Source organism: Spinacia oleracea, chromosome 5 (assembly GCF_020520425.1).
Source record: "Spinacia oleracea cultivar Varoflay chromosome 5, BTI_SOV_V1, whole genome shotgun sequence".
Taxonomy (NCBI): Eukaryota; Viridiplantae; Streptophyta; class Magnoliopsida; order Caryophyllales; family Amaranthaceae; genus Spinacia; species Spinacia oleracea.
Genome location: NC_079491.1, coordinates 112418951 through 112440937, shown reverse-complemented (window position 1 = coordinate 112440937; position 21987 = coordinate 112418951). Strand labels below are relative to the sequence as shown.

General features: G+C 39.2%; 1 protein-coding gene across 1 annotated transcript; it reads left to right on the top strand.

Annotated features, from left to right (window-relative positions):
- Positions 1-825: 825 nt before the first annotated feature.
- On the top strand, positions 826-1614 carry LOC130460672 (uncharacterized). The gene is made up of 3 exons (XM_056828051.1): positions 826-1111; positions 1223-1321; positions 1423-1614. The coding sequence occupies exons 1-3, from the start codon at positions 995-997 to the stop codon at positions 1519-1521; spliced, it is 315 nt and encodes a 104-aa protein (XP_056684029.1). The 5' UTR covers positions 826-994; the 3' UTR covers positions 1522-1614.
- Positions 1615-21987: the final 20373 nt, after the last annotated feature.

The window sequence follows — 21987 nt, the reverse complement described above, 5'->3', positions numbered from 1 at the left end:
AGACGTGTAATAAGTTTGAAAACATTCCTTAGGTTCTTTGGTTCAAAGTTGGGTTCGAAAACATCATTTTTGCCTAAAAATGACCTAGGACGACCCAAATAGCCTTGAATGTGAAATAATAGATTGTAAAGGGCCTTAGAAAGTTATAACTATGCATATGAGACGTGTAATAAGTTTGAAAACATTCCTTACGTTCTTTGGTTCAAAGTTGGGTTCGAAAATATCATTTTTGCCTAAAAATGACCTAGGACGACCCAAATAGCCTTAAATGTGAAATAATAGATTGTAAAGGGCCTTAGAAAGTTATAACTATGCATATGAGACGTGTAATAAGTTTGAAAACATTCCTTAGGTTCTTTGGTTCAAAGTTGGGTTCGAAAACATCATTTTTGCCTAAAAATGACCTAGGACGACCCAATTAGCCTTAAATGTGAAATAATAGATTGTAAAGGGCCTTAGAAAGTTATAACTATGCATATGAGACGTGTAATAAGTTTGAAAACATTCCTTAGGTTCTTTGGTTCAAATTTGGGTTCGAAAACATCATTTTTGCCTAAAAATGACCTAGGACGACCCAAATAGCCTTGAATGTGAAATAATAGATTGTAAAGGGCCTTAGAAAGTTATAACTATGCATATGAGACGTGTAATAAGTTTGAAAACATTCCTTAGGTTCTTTGGTTCAAAGTTGGGTTCGAAAACATCATTTTTGCCTAAAAATGACCTAGGACGACCCAAATAGCCTTAAATGTGAAATAATAGATTGTAAAGGGCCTTAGAAAGTTATAACTATGCATATGAGACGTGTAATAAGTTTGAAAACATTCCTTAGGTTCTTTGGTTCAAAGTTGGGTTCGAAAACATCATTTTTGCCTAAAAATGACCTAGAACGACCCAATTAGCCTTAAATGTGACTACTACGTATATAATTGCATTTACATGTGTAAATAAAGTATATAATTGCACTTACATGTAAAATATTCTTTGCATTTACATGTGTAAACAAAGTATATATAATTGCATATTTTATCGAATGTGTAGTGCTTTTCGGAGTTACAAGAGACTAGGTGGACAATCTAAGGGAACTAAATTAACATGGATTCCAGCACAGGTATATATATATATAATTAGTTTATTATTTACCTAAGAAATAAGTTTTTCAAAATTATAACATACAATGTGATAGAAATTTTACTTGTGTTATTTATTTTAATGCATTTAGTGTGCTCAACAACCGGGATCACTAGATTGTGGCTACTACGTCATGCGTTTTATGTACGACATAATAATGAATCATGGTAATAGTCAAGATCTTACTAAGGTATGTTCTCATAAACTACGTACTTTATATAATAAATTGAAGTACACAAAACTATTATATTGATCAATCGTTGATAAATTGAATTATTTACACTTTTTTAGGATTTTTCAAGAACATTGCCCTATTCACCGGAGGAGATTAATGAGGTGAAAGATTTTTGGGCAGATTACTTCATGAACAATGTCGAATTTTTAGCTTAATTTGTAATATGAACTTGATCTCTAGCTAGCTACGTACCTTTGTTGTAATAATTTTATGTTTGTTGTAACATGTTGGTTGATCGATCTATGACGAATTTAATTGCCTTTTATTGGGAACGTTAATTACGTTGTAAACTTTAGTGACAGGTATTAATTATAAATGTATTCCCGGTATTGGGAATGAAGCGTCTAATTTCAAAGACGATCATGTCGGAATTTCCAACTAAAATATTAAAAAACGAATATTTTTTTAAAAAAAATAAGTCATTTGCAACGCACGTTAGCTCAATGTGCGAGGCAAATGACTTAATTTTTTGGCGCTAAAATTGTCATTTGCAACGCACATTTAGCTAATGTGCGTTGCAAATGACTTTTCAGCACCATGCCTAAAAAGTTATTTGCGTCGCACATTTAGCTAATGTGCGACGCAAATAACTTTTCAGGCATGGTGCTGAAAAGTCATTTGCAACGCACATTAGCTAAATGTGCGTTGCAAATGAATCTTATTTGCGTCGCACATTTAGCTAATGTGCGTTGCAAATGACTTTCAGCACCATGCCTGAAAAGTTATTTGCGTCGCACATTAGCTAAATGTGCGACGCAAATAAGGTTCATTTGCGTCGCACAAATGTGCGACGCAAATAACTTTTAGTCATTTGCGTCGAGAGCTTTTGCCACGCACGATGTGCGACGCAAATGTGCTTAAAAGTGCGATGCAAATGACCCTTTTTCCACTAGTGGCTGCGTGTTGTGCATCGTGAGTGCTCGATGTCGCAAGGCTTGCGCCTCGCTTCGTCGCAGCCCCGCAAGCTACCTCGCCTGCCCTTCCTCGCCCAGCGCGCACGAGGGACGCAGCATCGCTGCTGCTGCCCGTGTCGCATGGCTCGGTCGCGCACAATGGCCTCGTATGGCTCGACGAGCCATACTTCCACCATGCTCATGTTCGTGTTTTTGGTTCGTAAAACGGACCAACTTCATTAAAATTAAATTTAATTCACGAACTTGCATTAATTTTATTTTTCAAAAAAAAGTTACGATTTAATTTTCGAAAAACAACGATTTTCAACGATTTAATAAACTTTAACGACAATCCAATTTCGTAAAATTAATAAATCAAGGGCTAACAATATTCAAACTTTCAAGAACGATCGAATCAACTTTAAAGTTTGAACTTTTAATTAATAAAATCCGAAACTTTATATCGTTCATTCACAATTAAATTTCAGATTATTAATAATTTGGTTTAAGTGCGATTAAAATTAACGAAACCATTCAAAATTTTAATCCAATAATTTTTAAAATTAGCCACTGAACCATGAAATTATACCCCCTTCCCCAATTAACCGAATTATTAAACCAAAATTAATTAAAATTCATTTAGGGTTGCAAATTTTACGAACTAGATTTTAGCCCGTGCTATGCACGGATTCTAAAAATTGTTATGTTTAAATAAAACTCTTATGTATATACCAATTTTATATATTAGATTAGATTATTTTTTTATTGCATTGAATTTCATTTTAGATTTTTTTTAAAATTATGAGAGTGTTTGTTTTTGGATGAAATTGTATATGCTAATATTAATAATTAATCAATAAAAATATCTACGTGGCACTTAATTATTTATCTACGTGACACTTGACTTTTCTAATTAAAAAATAATTTTGAAATCTTATTTTTCATTGGTTGTAACCCTTAGATTTCATACGCTGCGCTCTAAAATTAGACTAATGTTTGATTAAGTTAAATTTATTTATTTTATTTTAGATTAGTGTTTGATTTTGGATGAATTTTATTTTAGATTTATTTTTTTAATTATTAGACTGTTTGATTTTAGATGGAGTTGTATATATTAGTAATTAATTAATTAAAATATCTTCGTGGCACATAACTAATTATCTACGTGGCAATTGATTTTTTTAATTCAAAAATAAATTAGAAATCTTATTTTTCATTGGCCGAAACCATTAGTAATCCTAGGTGGTGCTCTAATATTTCAGCAAATATGCCTCCTTTAGGTGGCGCTCTAATATTTCAGCAAATATGCCTCCTTTATATATATATATTAGATTGGGAAAAGGCAAAATTAGGGTTTATACTTATCGGAAAAATCTGAAATTTTTACCATAGATCAAGCATGTACCATAAATCCTGCAAAGTTGTCAGGAAGCCGATGTGCACCCGGCTGTTCCTGCTTGGCGCCATCACTCTACTCACTAGAGCCAAGAGGAAGAGCCGAACCCTCTGCTCCGCAGATATGCCCACACTATGAATAGCATCCATGATCACCGTCACAGAAGCATGAGTATCATCATCCGCCAAATCAGCAACAGGGTCGAGCAAGTCCTTGGCGGTATTCGAGAACCACTTCATCCCAGAATCAAAAATCACGTTCCTCTCAGAAAAGGGAAGGCCCGTAATCATGGCAAACTCGAAAGGGGTAATGGTGATCTCCCCCCATGCCATATGAAAAGTGTTGGTGGTATCCCACTACCTCTCCAGCAAAGCCTGTAACCGGGGTTTGATCCCCGTTCTCCTCGGAGTATCTCCCATGGCACGCCGGAAATCGACCAGGCCCGTCTGCAACCAGATCTCCATAGCCTCCTCGTCAGCACAGATGGCACGAAAAGCCTTCTGAAGCTCCGCCAAGGACCAAAAGGTGCGAAACGGCTCTCCATCGGCCTACAGATGACCGAATCAGCTCAAAACCTATACAAGTACAAGATACAAATTCAAAGCACATTACAAGACTCACCAAGCCAGCGCGAGGCCGCTGAGACAAATGAAAGTCCGATCGAAACACTATATCGGAAGGACTCCAACCAGTGCCAACGAAAGCGGGAAGACTCCGAGGAATCATGCCCCCCTCCGACGCGTTTGTGGCAGCCGCTTCATCATCCGGAGCATCCTCCATAGCAGCTCGAACCACCGAGCGTTCGGCGAGCTTTCTTCGAGTGTGATGAGGCATACTAAGTCATGCAAAATACAAAAACATCAAGATTCTAAACTGGGGGCTATCCTAAACTAGCTCGTACGAAGTCAAAGTTCAAAAAAAATCCCAATGGCGGTATAAACACAACCAGGGACCTCTACACCAACGCCTAGGCTACCCATGCCGAAGCAGGTATGCAAAGTTCTACACCAACGCCTAGGTGTAGATACCTACTTTTGTCCCCATTCCCGAAAGGGAAAGGTTCGATGATGAAAGCGTAAATCTCCACTTGACAACGCATCTCCTATAAAATAACGAATCTCAATTCCCCTTTTCATTTCACCCGAAACCTGCTATTTATGGAAACCTGCTAAAAATAGTAACTGCCGTAAAAGGTAGCTTCTAAAAGTGGCAAGTCATAAAAGATAGAAACCTGTCAGAATTAGGTGTTGCACTCCAACATAAATCCTAAATGAGCTAGAAAACTGCAAGAATCCTATTCCTAATATGATTCGGAAATAAGAGTTACGTATTAATTAAAATCCTAACGAGCCTAGAGTTCGTAACGGGCCCAGACGCATTCCGTAATGAAATTGATACGCACTAAAAGACTCGATTAAGTCTCAAACACTACGGATTTCAGGAATCCGAATCTGACTAAGAAAACAGCCCAGACCCTATTTTCAACGCCTGGCTCTGGGCGCTTAAATTACCTGGGTACGTGTTTTTTCCTAATTCTTTGTGGATTAGAACTCCGCAATTCTATCTTTCCACGAACTCTTCCCTATAAATACAGCCCCAAATTCGACGTGAAGGGAACACACACAATTCATATTCTGAGTATTGACTCCAACCCTTAGCCTAAGCCTCACGCTGCGAAATTGTTCACGCGTTCTGTCGCAATCGATCCACAAATCGAACAGAACGTATCCTGTCCCATAATTTGAGATTCGTTTAATAAAAAGGAGAAATAGCAAAGTCAAAGTGGTTAGTTTTCTGAGAACCGTGACGCACCTCTCAAGGGTGCGTCGTAATGTGCCCCTTCTCGATGATTTAATTGCTTTCCTCGCCCTTTTTATGAACTGTTAAACTAACTAGGTCTGATTGTTCTATCACGCCTAACAAATATAATATTTTTGGGAAATTGAATTATCATGCTAGGTCCCTCAATACTATCTAAATCAGATAATCACGATCGATCTAGTATTATATGTTGCATATTGCTAAAATCAACTCAGATTAGTTTAATAGTTAACGCATGTCCCTTCAATTATTTATGCTGAGCTAGTAAGGATATCCTGCCTCTGGAGTTATCGACGAGCAAAGTACTCCTCTCGGTAGTTACATTCCCCCGAACCCTCAATCTCTACCTTGCGGGTGTATGTTGAGAGATCCCCACACCAGGGATCACAAGGGAACCTACGGCCGTCGTGGTCAAACATAATTGCACTCCCTTTATGTCACGATAACCGGGTTTTGTCAGTTTTTCTCATTGTTGTTAAAAACTGAATGGCGACTCCTATATTACTAGTCAATTGGGTGTATACTCACAGGAAATCCAATTACACTTGATTGAATAAAAGAATCGTCACACCCACGAGGGACGAGGTCACACATTAGCCTCGCGCTTTTTCGACCCCCTCACAGTGGCGACTCCACTGGGGAAAGTGAAGGAAATACTCGTTCTTGTAGGTAATCAAAATAGCGAAGGGTGAAACGATCCTACCCCGCGTTTATTTCCCCATCAAGTTGGGACGACCTGAAAATCAGCATATTAATGTGAACGGGCAGAACCGCATAACGAATCTCGGCTCCCTCGGGAGTTGGGACTAAGGATACCTTTTTTCGCCAATAGGGGGGTGCATACGCCGCGCATGTTTCCCACTTGGTACTTGTGCAGGTAGTACACCTATCCCGAACCCAATCGCTCGCTCATTAGGTCCCTCTCGCCTGCATGCCCCCTTGGCTTGCACTTGCGGGTTGGCCTCTTGAGCGAAATTCGTCTGTTGAAGACACTACCTCGACCGGGGCATGTGTTGGATCTACGATAGAAGCGGTACCAAGCCAGGCACAGATAAATACCCATAGAAGCCTATCATAAACTACATGACATGTTAGTATCGCCTCATGATGAATGTTAGTTATGTATAGCGAAATATGTGATTGTGTGTGAGAAACTATCCTAGAAAACCAACGACCTTAAAAATTGCCCAAACGTTCATAGACTAATTGGCCAAAGAGTTATGCCGAAATACGTGTTCCGCAAACCCGAATGGTCGCCACAAAAATAAGCGACGCTCGGAATGGCCTGTAACGAATCCCACAAACGCTGCTACGCGTAAAGGACGTTATTAGGCAAGCACGCAAATCGAAGTCGCATAAACAGAAAACAGAAAACGAGAACCAGCCAGGGACGCATTTTCAACGCCCCTGGCTGGGCGCCAGAATTTCTCACGCCCCTCGCCGGACGCTGAAGTTGCTGCTTGGCCTTCTGGTCAGGCGCAGCAGCCTCGGTGCCCGCGCAAAAGGAAAATACGTATCACAGAAAAAATGTTCGTAAAAAGAATCGCTACGAGGGCGTAAGGAAAGCACTCGATTTCAAAAGCGGCTCGTAAAAAATTAATAACTCTTTGCGTCGTTGTTAGGCCTCCTACGACGACAATGCTCGCACTAAAAAAACCGAACAAGCTAACAACTATGAATGTCACACGGGCAAGTGTTTCGAAAATCCAAAGAATGACCAAAAGAAAAAAAAACCAAAAAGTGTACCAACAAAAGAAAGAGTGAAAAACCAATAGAGAGAGTCGAAGTCTAGACTAAGTAATGCTTGAAACTTTGGGAACCTAAACTTTAGCTTATCTTATGCCTAGGACTGGTCCTGCCACTTGGTGCCGATCAGGGAATCAACGGTTAGTGCGTCTCGAAGATACATCGCCAACATCAGGTTTAGTAACTCCAAGCTCCGTCCGTCATCCCTCATTTCAAGGATCTCCGCTTCCCCAACCTCGATTCGCACCTTCAAACATGTCCATCGAAGATTTGCAAGAGCAGATGGCTCAAATGACCCGACTCATGGGCCAACTGAAAATGGAAAATGAAGCTTTAGCGGCTGCGCAAGCCAAAAATGACCTCGATAACGAGAAGAGGATTGAAAAAATGGTCCTACAGCAAACCATGGGGAGCAAATACTTCTCCCTCGATCCTGAACCTTTTCCTGGCAAACTACCAGAAAAGTTCAGTTCATCTGACTTACCAAAGTTCAAGGCCACGGACAACCCCCGTGATCATCTACTGAGCTTTGTGAATGCCATGAACTTGAAAGGCGTGGATAAGTCCATGTACTTACCTGCCTTTCCTTTGTCCTTGGAACCTGTGCCGCTCAAATGGTACTATCACCAGGACCCTAAGCTCTTCCCCACTTGGGAAGACTTTGTCAATGTCTTCATCAAGCAATACTCGTCGAACATGGATTTCCAAGTCACCATGCGCGAGCTGGAAGTTCTCTTCCAAAAGAAAAATGAGGGTTTCACGACCTACTTTGCTAGATGGAGGGACCAGGCGGCCCAACTAATCAATGGGCCTCCCGAAACAGAATTGGTCCAAAAATTCATTGACAACCTGGACCCGGCTTACAGACAACACCTTAGGTACCTGGGACTTGACACTTTCAAAAGAGTTTATGATGTGGGAATAAAGATCGAGGACGACCTCGCCAAAACCATACAAAGCAAACCCACATATAAAAACAACACCTATAATCGGGGTAACACATCCCAAGCCCAAGAAGTCCATGTTGTAGAAGAGACTCCCGCCCGAAGAAGCCCTGGAAGATGGGTCCGAGACCGAAAGTTTGCCCCACTCGGGTCGACTTTGGTACAAGCCTTTGAAAGACTAACCAATCAAGGAAAGTTGAGACCTATAGGTCCCACCCGTGACCCTCCTGTCAAAAGCAAATATTGGGTCGAAGGTACTTATTGCAAATTCCATCAAGGAAATGGGCATGACACTGAAAACTGCTAGAATCTAAAACATACGATCCAGGACATGATAGAGGATGAAGTGATACCTCTCCCTAACGTTGGCAAACCCAACAACAACAAGAGCCCACTCGGCTCTTGTCACATCTCTCTCGACCAACCAGAGAATTTCGACCCCACGGTGTACATCACGCCTCAAGGTGCACCACTCGCTGTGGTCCCTATGGATCGAATCGAGAGATAAGTGTGCGGTGTGTGGAATGATGATGCTGAAGATATTTACCTATCTTAAGTATCGGGCCAGGACCTCTTCACCGAAACTTGGCCCGGGTATGCTCTCATTGACACCACCCCTCAGGAGCCCGAGGTCGACAACCTTACCCGATCCGGAAGAATATACCAACCGGATATTCACCCACCTCCTATGGACGACATCCCGGTTAGGCAAACTCCTGAGAATGGACGGCACGCCACCGTCGCAGAAGTCATTGGAAATCCTCTCCTGAAACAACTAAAAAGAACCAAGGCCGAGATTACCATCTGGGATCTCATGTGTACTTCAAAGGAACATCGCGAAAAGCTTATTCGCTCACTCGACCTCATCTCAGTACCTACAGATATCACACCTGACTCACTAGTTAGCCATATCACGGGAGATGCCGGAGAAAAAGCCATAGTTTTCACTGACAAAGACTTGCCCAAAGAGGGGGGTACTCACAATAAAGCCCTTTACCTAGTGGTTGGATGCAAAGGACAAAACATCCCCCTAGCGCTCGTAGATAATGGTTCGATGGTTAATGTCTGCCCATTGTGAACCGCCCATTGCTTGGGGCTAGGAAACGATGACTTCCAAACCTCCACGCAAGGGGTACTAGCTTATGATGACTCCCGAAGGCCTGTATTGGGAAAAATCAACCTTACCATACAAACCGGGCCTGTGGCACGCACCACGGAGTTTCAAATAATCGACATCAAGCCCACTTTCAACCTCCTCTTGGGGCGACCTTGTCTCCATGACTTAGGAGGTGTGGCTTCTACCTTGCACCAAATGGTTAAACTTAACCATAACGGGGTAATACTAGAAATCCGCGCCCCTCCTCTCGACGTCAGTTGCACTATGGTTGGAACGGCCGAAACTGCAGACGACCTTTACGGGTTTCAAATGGAAGAAGCAATCCAGTTCATCGAAGAATATGATCCAGCATTCCTAGACCCGCATACATCCTGAGTCATCCCTAGAATGATGTTAGCTCAAGGTTATTTCCCAGGAACCCCATTGGGTATAAGGAAGAAGGAATACACATTCCATCCTTTTCCCAACAAATCTACTCCCTTTGGCTTAGGCTATGAACCAACGGAGGAAGATATTGCTGACCGCCTGTCTAGGCTACGCCTTAACAAAGCCAAACAAACCACCCTCCTCCCCCCGTATCAAAGGACCCTTAACGGGATGTTCGTTCGGGAAGGAGAGGAACACCCATGCTGTGATTTCCCTGAACCCTTCGTTCAGGATGGCTTGCTAAAACCCGGATTTGAAATTTTCCATGACTGCCACACCTTGGATGAGGCACCCCACCTCACCAAGACTATAACAGCTGAAATATTGGACAACCAGGCTCTATGGACATTGTTTAACGAATCGAGGCCTATGGAGAACGAGACTGTGATGACTACCCTAGCTTTACAAGATGAAGGTTTCGATCCAACCCGGTTAATCTCTCCTGCATCAACACTAGAAGAGGTCGAGAACGGATGGGTGAAGACATATCAGTGGGTCAATGCAAAAGGAATGGAATTCAAGATGAGTACCGGTGAAGGACCGAAGTTTTATGAGATTAAACCCCAGGCTTGAGCCATATAGAGCACCATTAGTAAAAAGCGCCTAGTAGTTCTTTAGATTGATAGAAAAAAATAATAGAGACTTTAGATGGTCCTAAGGCCCCTTAGAATTGTTAGGTTATGATACATATGATATTACATAAATCATGCGGAAACAACCATTAACCCAGGATTACATATTATTTACACATAATCATATAGCATAATTTAGATGCATACTCTTTGATGCGTGCCCTCCCTAGCTGCGCCCGAACCGAACAAGAACAAGTCTTTAGGACTCCAAGTGTCGTCCCTCCGTAGATAGTCCACAGCACGTCCGGATCCGCCTTAAGATTGACCAACTAGAATCGCCCTTAAGGTACTAGAATTTTCGGCACTTTTGAGCAAGATGTGTGATTGAATTTTTCTCTCAAAAACTCACTTTGAATACTTTGAAACTCGTTATAAATTGTGAACCCAGGCCACATATTTATAGGGTTATGGAAAGGGAATTGGAATCCTATTCAGATACAAATTAATTAAACCTAGAATCCTACAAGAACTCTAATTTAATTAATTTATCAAATAGAATTAGGAATTTAATCATTAACCGAACTCTGCACGTTTTAGGAAACGTGCACGAACACAAACACTTACGCACACACACACGGCAGCCACGATGGGCCGCCCATGCGTGCGTGCGAGCAGCAGCCCACGCAGCGAGGCCTGCGCGAGCCACAAGCCCACGCAAGCACCCGCGCGCGCTGCGCGCGCTGTGCGCGCTGCCACGGCCTGCTGGGCCTGGCCTTGCGCTGGGCCTGGCGTGGCTGTTTGTGTGGCGCGCTTGGCTTGCTGGGCGATGGCCTGGCTTCGTGCTGGGCCCTCGTCCGGCAGGCCTCGTCCGATGCTTTTTCGTACGATACACTTCCGATTAAATTTCCGATTCCGGAATTCATTTCCGATACGAACAATATTTAACATTTCCGATTCCGGAATTAATTTCCGTTTCGAACAAATATTTAATATTTCCGTTTCCGGAATTATTTTCCGATTCCGGTAATATTTCCGATTCTGACAATATTTCCGTTTCCGGCAATATTTCCGATTCTGGTAATATTTCCATTTCCGATAATATTTTCCGATACGTACCATGTTTCCGTTTCCGGCAACATCTACGACTTGGATAATATTTATATTTCCGATACGATCCATATTTCCGTTTCCGGTAATATCATCGTTTCCGGAGTATTCATTTCTTGCCTGTGACGATCTCAGCTCCCACTGAAACCAAGATCCGTCGATTCCGAATATCCATAGATAGAGTATTTAATGCCATTAAATACTTGATCCGTTTACGTACTATTTGTGTGACCCTACGGGTTCAGTCAAGAGTAAGCTGTGGATTAATATCATTAATTCCACTTGAACTGAAGCGGCCTCTAGCTAGGCATTCAGCTCACTTGATCTCACTGAATTATTAACTTGTTAATTAATGATGAACCGCATTTATTAGACTTAACATAGAATGCATACTTGGACCAAGGGCATTATTTCCTTCAGTCTCCCACTTGTCCTTAGGGACAAGTGTGCATTTCCTAATTCCTTTGTCGCTCGATGCTTGCTCTTGAACATAAGGTAAGAGTTGTCATCCTTATTATGTCCAGAGTTGTTCCTCGGTTTCAGAGTTCAACTGATCAAATAAACAGATAATCATAGCCTATGATTCATCCGAGCACGGCCATGCATTTCACAGTTTCTAGCTCTCCGAGTGGCCTTGTACAACTTTTAAGCATCTCATCCCGATTTATGGGAGGACAATCCCAATCTTGCGATCTTGAGATTAGACTTCGTTTGATAGGTGATTACCTGAGCGTTGCCTTTATAGCCTCCTTTTACGGTGCGACGGTTGGTCAACGTCAAAGCAACCAGTTCTCAAACAAGTAATCTCAAATCACTCAGGTATTGAGGATTTAGTGTCTAATAATTTAATGAAATTTACTTATGACAGATTTTCATCTCTTACAGTAAAGTTTCATAGGTCTTGTCCGATACTAGTCTTCCCAAAGTAAGTATCTATGCAAATGATTATGACATTGCCATGTCCACATAGTTCAAGAAACAGAACTACTAGTCATCTTGCATTCTAATCGTCTAACGTTTTCTATGCGTCCAATTTTATAGAAAACTCCGACTAGGGACCATTTTCAACTTTTGACATTCAAGTTCACTTGATAGACATTTCTTAGTCACAGGACTGGTCCTGACAGTCTATCTTGAATATTTCGTCAAATTTGAAGGGACTCATCATTTAATACTAAACCAAGATTAAATGGAATATGAAAATACATTTCATATATGATAAATGTTCAACCCCAATGTTTTACCACCATGGGCCTCAAACCCATCTTCTAAAACAGTTCATGGAATTCAAAGCTATGCTTGATTTCTAGTGCTACAATGTGAGTGTTGTTTCTCACTTGTTGCATAGGTTTAGTTATCATGCTTTGCCAATCTTAATATCCTTTTCATCGAATGTTCTTCGAGATAGATGATAAGATCTTTTGAGTATGTTTATTATGTGATCTAGTCTTTCTTACTTCAAGAGTGGTTCTACGCATTTTTCAATGAAGAACCATCAAGCCAGCAGACATGCGATCTAAGTTCAGTGAAGAACTCTTTAACATAAACAACCCTGTTTTATTGCTTCTTAGGCAATAAATACTTTTACTTCAACTTTATAGGTTGCTAGTGATGCTTTGTTTGGAATTACTTATCCAAGCAGTTCACAGATATGTGGATTACTTTCCAGCTATATCTTAGAACATAGAAATTAATATTTTAATCTCCCACGCAACAACTCATGGTCTCCAATCCATGTTGCCATTTCAAAACACGATGCTCTATAGCTCGTCCTTATCAATGGTTAACTCCAAAGGGTCTTGCTTGATCCTTTGCCAGTGTTTATGCGTGTAGCATCAATATTTAGCATATCTTTATTTCCTTGAATCAAGAACTATTCCTATGTACCTTTTCAAGTACCATAAGTATTCTTGATCTCAATCTAGTTGATCTTCACTTAGATCAATAGAGATTGGTATATGTTCGTCATGCCTAAAGTCATACGATACATTTTTTGGCGATCCTCATATTATATCATACATGATAAATTCTTTTGCAGAATAATTCCCAATTGAATTCTATTCATGTAACTTTAGCTTATCTAGTTTCAGTAGATACTAAATTCAGCTAAATTCTTTGACATATAATATAGGCTAAGAATCTTATTTAGATCCTTTGATGTTTAACTTAGTAAATTCTTATACATAGTTCAAACATCCTTTACTTAGATTTATTCACATGGGTCGAATATCTCCAATGGAGACTTTTGTGTTTGATTTAGTAAATGCCATTACTTAATCCAAAACAATATCATAAGATCTTTGTAAATAGATCTTAATACCCAGTATGTACTAAGTTTCGCCATGGTCCATCATTGATGAATAATTTCAAATCTAAGTCATTAGCATTTGAATGTTATTTCACAATAGAGAGATATGTGTGTAATACACATAGGACCAATTAAGTTTTAAGTACTCCCACTAAACTTCTTATATATCTATAAGAATCATGTATATTTTATGAAACTAAAATGCTTATTAGCTTCACTTAAAATACAGTTCCAATTTCCAATTGCTTGCTTAAATCTGTACTTAGATTTTATAAGCTATCTTTCCTTTTCAAGAATTTATTTGGATCCACAAATTCTATGACATACCATGTACATATTATATTCCAACATTTGATTGAGGAATACGTTTTGTCATCCAATTGCCATATGTACCAATATGCAATCATTGCTTGAATTATAGACTTAAGCATTACGATTTTGCATGAGGTTTCAACACAATCCATGCCATGAATTTGCTTTTAACCTTTAGCAACTAATCTAGCTTTGTGTGTGAACACAATTCCATGTTTGATGGTTTTTATCCTTAAAACAAACTTGCAACCAATAGGTGTGAAACTATTCTTGCAAATCAACAAAATTTCAATTTTGTCATCAAAACATTGAGTATGTTTTATGGCCTCTAACCATTTAAAACATTTGAGTCTATATATGGCCTCTAACCATTTTAGGGAATCTGGGTTTCGTCATAGCTTTCTTACAAGTCACAAACTCATTAATCTACATGATAATAGTTTGACTGCAAGTTGTAGGTTTCTTCACTATTTAATAGAAGAATCTCATAGTTTCATTGACCTGATCTCTATGTTTCTTCACTATCTAATAGAAGAATCTCATAGTTTCAGTGACTTGAATTCTATGCCTACTTGGGTATAGATCATCAAACAATAGAATATCAATAGCCACTTGAAAGTCCTTTGAATATTCTGTTCTCCTTGAAGCACTTGTAAAGTCTTCTAAGAGATGTCTATTCTTTAAACCCACTTCTAAAGTCTTTAAAGGATAAGTTCGGATTTTCTGAAGCACTTCGAAAAGCCTCCGGAATGTCCGTTTATGTTTGTTGTTCGCCTCGAAGACTTTCGAGGTCTATTTTCTCCCACTTGTCATTTTGGAAACGAATCTCCAAAAGGACATCATTTCGAGCAAACAAACATTATGTCTCAAAAATTCGTGGTAGAAATAATACCCTTGTGTCTCATTTGAATAAATCACAATGAAACATATATCTATACTTGGGCCTTAGTTTGTTGAATAACAAACACTAAGCTCCCACTGAGTTTAGGAACTCTTTAGATATATTATGAAAAGATATTCTGAAATTACTTTTCAATAGCTTTGACGAATTTGGTTTAGTTTGGTGGTAGTTGAGCATTTTGTTTTAGAAATTATAGGAAAAGTCTTTATGATTCATCATTAATCGAATCAAGTACTAATTGACTTCGATTATTCCAACTAAGATATGCCATATCTTATGGACCTAGATTGTGAAATTACACCACACAATCATTGATGATCATATTTGGTCTCAAGTAATCATCAACATGATCTAACCTAGATCTTTATGATTTCTTGCCAAGTGGATTTTATACTTTTGAATCTTTGAACCAGCCAAACAGATTCAACTTATATCACATTTGAGTAAATAAACCTATATTCACTCAAATTCATGTGAAATAATAAAGTCATAAAACCTTTCTTTAGCTTTGAACTCTATCGTCTAGGCGTTCTAACAACAGTTCATATTCTTTTGTTACTTTCAACAAGTAAGACTAGCTTGTCTTAAGTTGATCTAGAAATCAACTAACTTTCAAAAGTCCATTAAAATAGAGCTTTTGAATGTTAACTTGTTGATATGGTCTAAGCAACAATGCCAAAGATTAGTGGAACTCAAATCAAGGGGTTGATTTGAACTTAGTAAATTTCTTTAAAGAGTTGTTTGTTTTAATCAAGCATATTGACTCAACCTGTAATTGACCATTTCATTCAAATAAACAAACAAACATTGTTTTTGTTTTTCTTGAATGGGAGTCTTTCTGTGTTTGAAAACAGAAATTTAGGTATGCTGATTATGGAACAAAATAGCCATTAAGTTCCAGCCTTTGAAAGGACTTAAAACAAACTAGATGACCCTACAACTAATGTAGCATTGCCATGCTTCATTTCCCACTTGTAGGTCATTAGTGTATCCTAGCTTCCATTGTTTGAGTTATTACCGAAGTAAGAACCTCAAGCGGTATATGATACCAAGGAAGTTTGATTGCTAGGTCACTTCTCTTTAAACATAAACTTATAGGTAGAAACGGAATCGTAAATTCCTTTCATTTGTTCCTCGTTTTCCTATTTCTTGTACCCTTTCTTATAGTCTTAAGAATTGAATTCTTTAGTGTTGACTTTTATACTTTGTTAGACATGTCCAATGTCACCAACAAGGTTCTTTACATTTAATTTATGTTGAATATTAAGTTTCAACTAGATGATCTTACCAGAAGCTTCTAAAGTTCTCTAAGCATCGATCTATTCGAATGTCTAGGGACTAGACTCATTCGAGAATTAAATGGACAAAGATATTAGGTTGTTAACCATTGGTAAAGCTGAGAGTTTAAGCTCAATGCTTTATGATCTCAAAACTACAGTGTATTTTGAATTCACAAGCACCAATTGGTTTGCCATTCGATTTTGATATTCGAAAACAACCATAAAAGTCGATATAAGAAACGTACATTTTAAATTGCTCACTTTCTCTCTTTTCCGTGAATCGTTCTTGGATTCACTACCAATCGAGGAAATTTACTGTTACCTTTCTAAAAGGATTTATTGCAGTGCAAGATATTTAATTATAAACAATAATTAAAACATACATTGAAGCATGCAAAGTCTAAACATTTATCATGAATAATAACTTGAAATTAAAGCAACCATGCAATTCAAACAAGTTATTAGCATTTTATTCGATTTTATTGTTCCAGCAGGTGTGAATAAAATGATTCCAAGACCCTAAAACCATTGAAGAATTAAGCACAGTTTGTCGACTCAATTCTAAAACATTTTAGGTAAGCAAAAGCCTTTTGCTAATAGTCTAGAAACTATTCTTGGTTGATAGGTACGTCTAAGAACTTATTAGGTAAACCTATCGATTTTGCCACGACATAAAAGGACTCCTTACTTATATCGTTGAGTTTCACCAAAACTAACATGTACTCACAATTATTTGTGTACCTTGCCCCTTTAGGACCAATAAGTAACACCTCGCTGAGCGAAAACTATTACTAGATTGATGTAAAGGATATCCAAGCAAGTGTATATTTTGGCATGGCACCTTATAACTCAATTTTTTTAAGTTTGGAACTTAAGGCTCTTACTATGTTGGTTAGATTTTAAGTGAACTAAAATCCTTAATCATGCAACATAATCAAGCCACAATCTCATGCATAATTAAGACATATTTAAAGTAATAAATAACTTAAAGCATGCATAAGATAAATGTGATCTAGTATGGCCCGACTTCATCTTGAAACTTTAACTTCAAAGTCCGTCTCGAAAATCTCCGTGGGAGGCACCATTTTCTTCAAATAGGATAAGCTATAACTATTTACAACTATTTGATGGTACGCAGACCATATTTGAATTGAAAAACAACTTTGGTGCTTTAGACCAATTACATTCAAATTAATGGTACGCAGACCATATTTTCTATCCTATTTGGGCCATACTAGTCACTTCATAACCTGCAAAACAGTACATATACAATATATACCATTCACCAATTCATTATCATGAATGGCCCACTTAGCTGGTTAGTAAAACACATTATGCATCACGTAAATATTTGCAGCAATTAATCAAGGGCACCAATAATCTACCAATTATTCAGTCCTTATTAATTCTAATCAAGTTGTTTTAACCTTAAGGATTTGTAGACCTAATCAAGAGTTTATGACTAAAAAGCGCTCCCACTTAAACCAATAAATTCATATGCTTTACTAATTTTAAACATAAAAATGTATTTCTAGTCTAACCGGAAACATACAATTTTAATTAAAATTTAAAGCTCATATAAATTTATAATTGAATCCAAAAAATTTAATTTAATTTCAGTCGTTATTTAAATTAATTCATGATTTTAATTTTAGTAAAATAATTAGAATAAATAACATTTATTATAATTACAATATTCAAAATTAAAATCCAAGAAAATAATTTAAATTATTAATTTTAAAATTAATTAAAATTACGCGAACTGAAATTTTCAAATTAAACATTCAAAACGATCTAATCGTAACGCAAACACCCTACGCATTGCACGCCCATGGGCCGCACGCACACAGCCTTCGCTGGCCATGTGCGCGCAGCCCATGCGCTCGTCGCATAGCTGCTGCTCTACCAATCGCAAGCCATCGCACTCTGTGGTGCTCGCTGCGCGCGCGCCAGCGCTCGTCGCACGCGAGCCATCGCTCGCAGTGCGCGCTCGCCAGCGCTCGCTGTGCGCGCGAGCCATCGCTCGCTGGGCGCGCGACATCGCTCGCTGGGCGCGCGACATCGTTCGCTGGGCGCGCGACATCGCTCGCTGTGCGCGCGAGCCATCGCTCGCTGTGCGCGCGAGCCATCGCTCGCTGGGCGCGCGACATCGCTCGCTGGGCGCGCGAGCCACGCTGGGCGTAGCGCTCGTGGCACGCGAGCTTGCGCTCGCTGCGCGCGAGGCTGCGCGCTCTTGCGCGAGGCAGTGCGCGTTGTGACGCAGCTCGCTTGCTGCCCACACGCGACTGCCTTGGCTCGCCCTTCGCCCATGCCCATTCGTCCATTTCTCGTGGCCCACGACACAAGGCAGGGCTGCTGCCTTGTGCTCGTGCACTACGCCCTTGCTCATTGCATTCGTGCCGCACGGGCGACGAGCTCCCTTGCTCGTCGTCGCATGCCCGCATTATACAACACCCCTTAAGGGTAACACGAAGCGTCCATTGCTTTGTGCGTGCAAGTTATATGAACGAATCGCATAAAAAATTTAAAATTTATAAAATTAATGACAAATTAATAAATATTATTAATTTCATAATTTTAGGGCGAAAAATCAAAAATTTATTATCCAATTGATTTCCGATTGTTATGGATTCAAGTCTAGGTCATAAAAATTTAAAATTTATCATAAATTTACAATTTTTATGGTGGTTTTTAATCATAGGTTTCTAATTAAATTATAATTAATTATGAAAATCAAATTAATTCTAAATTATTCTAATTTTCAACAAATTAATCATAATTACAAATTAGATTGCATAATTAACAAGGCTAGGCATTCAAACTTGTTAAACATATACAGTAGGTCAATCAAAAATTCAAGATTTATCAACAAGAATCGCAAATATTTAATTTAACATCTTAAATTTACGAAATTTTGCATTCGAAAAACTAAAACCTTCGAAAAGTCATAGTTAGGCTTCGAATTTGAGAATTCTGGGTTCGGCAGAAAAATATTATTTTTGTCAAAATTTTAGAATGCCTTTTACATGCGGAATTGACACAAAAATCACTCGACTTGGATGAGTAACGAAGAAACTGCCGAAAAACTGCGTACGTATAATTAAATAAACGCAATTTGCAATTAATTAACAATTACGAAAATTAATCACCCCTTTTAATTCTTGCAAATTTGTAATATTTAACCATGTTCATGCAATTAAATTATGAAAATAATAAGGGGCTCGTGATACCACTGTTAGGTTATGATACATATGATATTACATAAATCATGCGGAAACAACCATTAACCCAGGATTACATATTATTTACACATAATCATATAGCATAATTTAGATGCATACTCTTTGATGCGTGCCCTCCCTAGCTGCGCCCGAACCGAACAAGAACAAGTCTTTAGGACTCCAAGTGTCGTCCCTCCGTAGATAGTCCACAGCACGTCCGGATCCGCCTTAAGATTGACCAACTAGAATCGCCCTTAAGGTACTAGAATTTTCGGCACTTTTGAGCAAGATGTGTGATTGAATTTTTCTCTCAAAAACTCACTTTGAATACTTTGAAACTCGTTATAAATTGTGAACCCAGGCCACATATTTATAGGGTTATGGAAAGGGAATTGGAATCCTATTCAGATACAAATTAATTAAACCTAGAATCCTACAAGAACTCTAATTTAATTAATTTATCAAATAGAATTAGGAATTTAATCATTAACCGAACTCTGCACGTTTTAGGAAACGTGCACGAACACAAACACTTACGCACACACACACGGCAGCCACGATGGGCCGCCCATGCGTGCGTGCGAGCAGCAGCCCACGCAGCGAGGCCTGCGCGAGCCACAAGCCCACGCAAGCACCCGCGCGCGCTGCGCGCGCTGTGCGCGCTGCCACGGCCTGCTGGGCCTGGCCTTGCGCTGGGCCTGGCGTGGCTGTTTGTGTGGCGCGCTTGGCTTGCTGGGCGATGGCCTGGCTTCGTGCTGGGCCCTCGTCCGGCAGGCCTCGTCCGATGCTTTTTCGTACGATACGCTTCCGATTAAATTTCCGATTCCGGAATTCATTTCCGATACGAACAATATTTAACATTTCCGATTCCGGAATTAATTTCCGTTTCGAACAAATATTTAATATTTCCGTTTCCGGAATTATTTTCCGATTCCGGTAATATTTCCGATTCTGACAATATTTCCGTTTCCGGCAATATTTCCGATTCTGGTAATATTTCCATTTCCGATAATATTTTCCGATACGTACCATGTTTCCGTTTCCGGCAACATCTACGACTTGGATAATATTTATATTTCCGATACGATCCATATTTCCGTTTCCGGTAATATCATCGTTTCCGGAGTATTCATTTCTTGCCTGTGACGATCTCAGCTCCCACTGAAACCAAGATCCGTCGATTCCGAATATCCATAGATAGAGTATTTAATGCCATTAAATACTTGATCCGTTTACGTACTATTTGTGTGACCCTACGGGTTCAGTCAAGAGTAAGCTGTGGATTAATATCATTAATTCCACTTGAACTGAAGCGGCCTCTAGCTAGGCATTCAGCTCACTTGATCTCACTGAATTATTAACTTGTTAATTAATACTGAACCGCATTTATTAGACTTAACATAGAATGCATACTTGGACCAAGGGCATTATTTCCTTCAAGAATATAGGTCAGTTTTATTTCAGTGTGTTTTCCTTACTTTCCGAATCAATAAAGGCGTAATATTTCTCCTAAAAATTTTATTCTAACATTAAATAAGCACCAAATGTACTTGCAAAATACTAAAATAAAGAGGCAGCCCACTCTAGGCCCAACAAACGAGGCCCGTTTGGTCTTGAAATAGTGCCATGGGAACCAGTTCCCGAAGACCCACAAAATAAACCACACTATCCCATTCATATCCCCAAAACCTAAAAAGCCAACCAGTGTCATCATAAGAGTCAATCCATGCAACCCAAAGAAATCAAAGGAAATCAAAATCCAAAACAATGCAAATGTTACCAAAAAACAGATTCATAAAACATAATTCCATCATACCCTTCACTAACAACACGCATTTCAACCCACCTCAAAAGCCTACACAAAGATCTTCATAACTTCCGCACCCTAACCCCATTTTAAAAATTGTTTCGAGTCACGAATAGAAAAAATTAATCCGGACAAAAACGCATTTCACGCTAACAATCAAAAAAGCCTCCAAAATAGCCTCAAAATTGACTTTAAATACGAGCAAAATATCAAGGCACAAAAAAGGAAATAAATGCAAGAACATGTGAAGCAAAGCGTCCAAAATTGACCGCCCAAGTCATTTTTAGCGCCCAGGGCTGGGCGCCGAAATTTCTGACTCCCCAGCCTGGGCGTTGAAACTCTCTGCCTGCCAAAAAATTTCTTTTCTCAAGTGCTCGTCATTTTATCCGCACACAACGGAAAAATAACGAACACTTGGGGGGTACAGTACGTATCCAAATAGGCTTACCAAAATATAGCCATACAAATTAGCCGAATTTCATTTTTTACGCGACTTACGGCAAAAAAAAAGCGGCAGACGAAAATAATTATAATACTTCACTCATTTGACCGGTTAAGTAATATGCTACCACCTCAGGGCATATCTACCGAAATCTGGCATAATAGAACTTATTCTAAAGCTAGAACTACGCGCGACCTGATTCTGACAAGATACGTAGCCAATCCTTACCAAGGATTCGGTCCAATAAAAAAAAAACAAATATTCTTTGTGCAAAAAGTGTTAGACATATAAAAACATAAAAAAGAGGAGAAACAAAAATAAATAAAAA

Excerpts from the sequence above, each read along its gene's own strand:
- LOC130460672 (XM_056828051.1), top strand. The coding sequence starts at position 995 with ATGTGTAAACAAAGTATATATAATTGCATATTTTATCGAATGTGTAGT. Across the intron at positions 1,112-1,222 it reads TAACATGGATTCCAGCACAG|TGTGCTCAACAACCGGGATC; the intron begins GTATATATATAT and ends TAATGCATTTAG. Across the intron at positions 1,322-1,422 it reads ATAGTCAAGATCTTACTAAG|GATTTTTCAAGAACATTGCC; the intron begins GTATGTTCTCAT and ends ACACTTTTTTAG.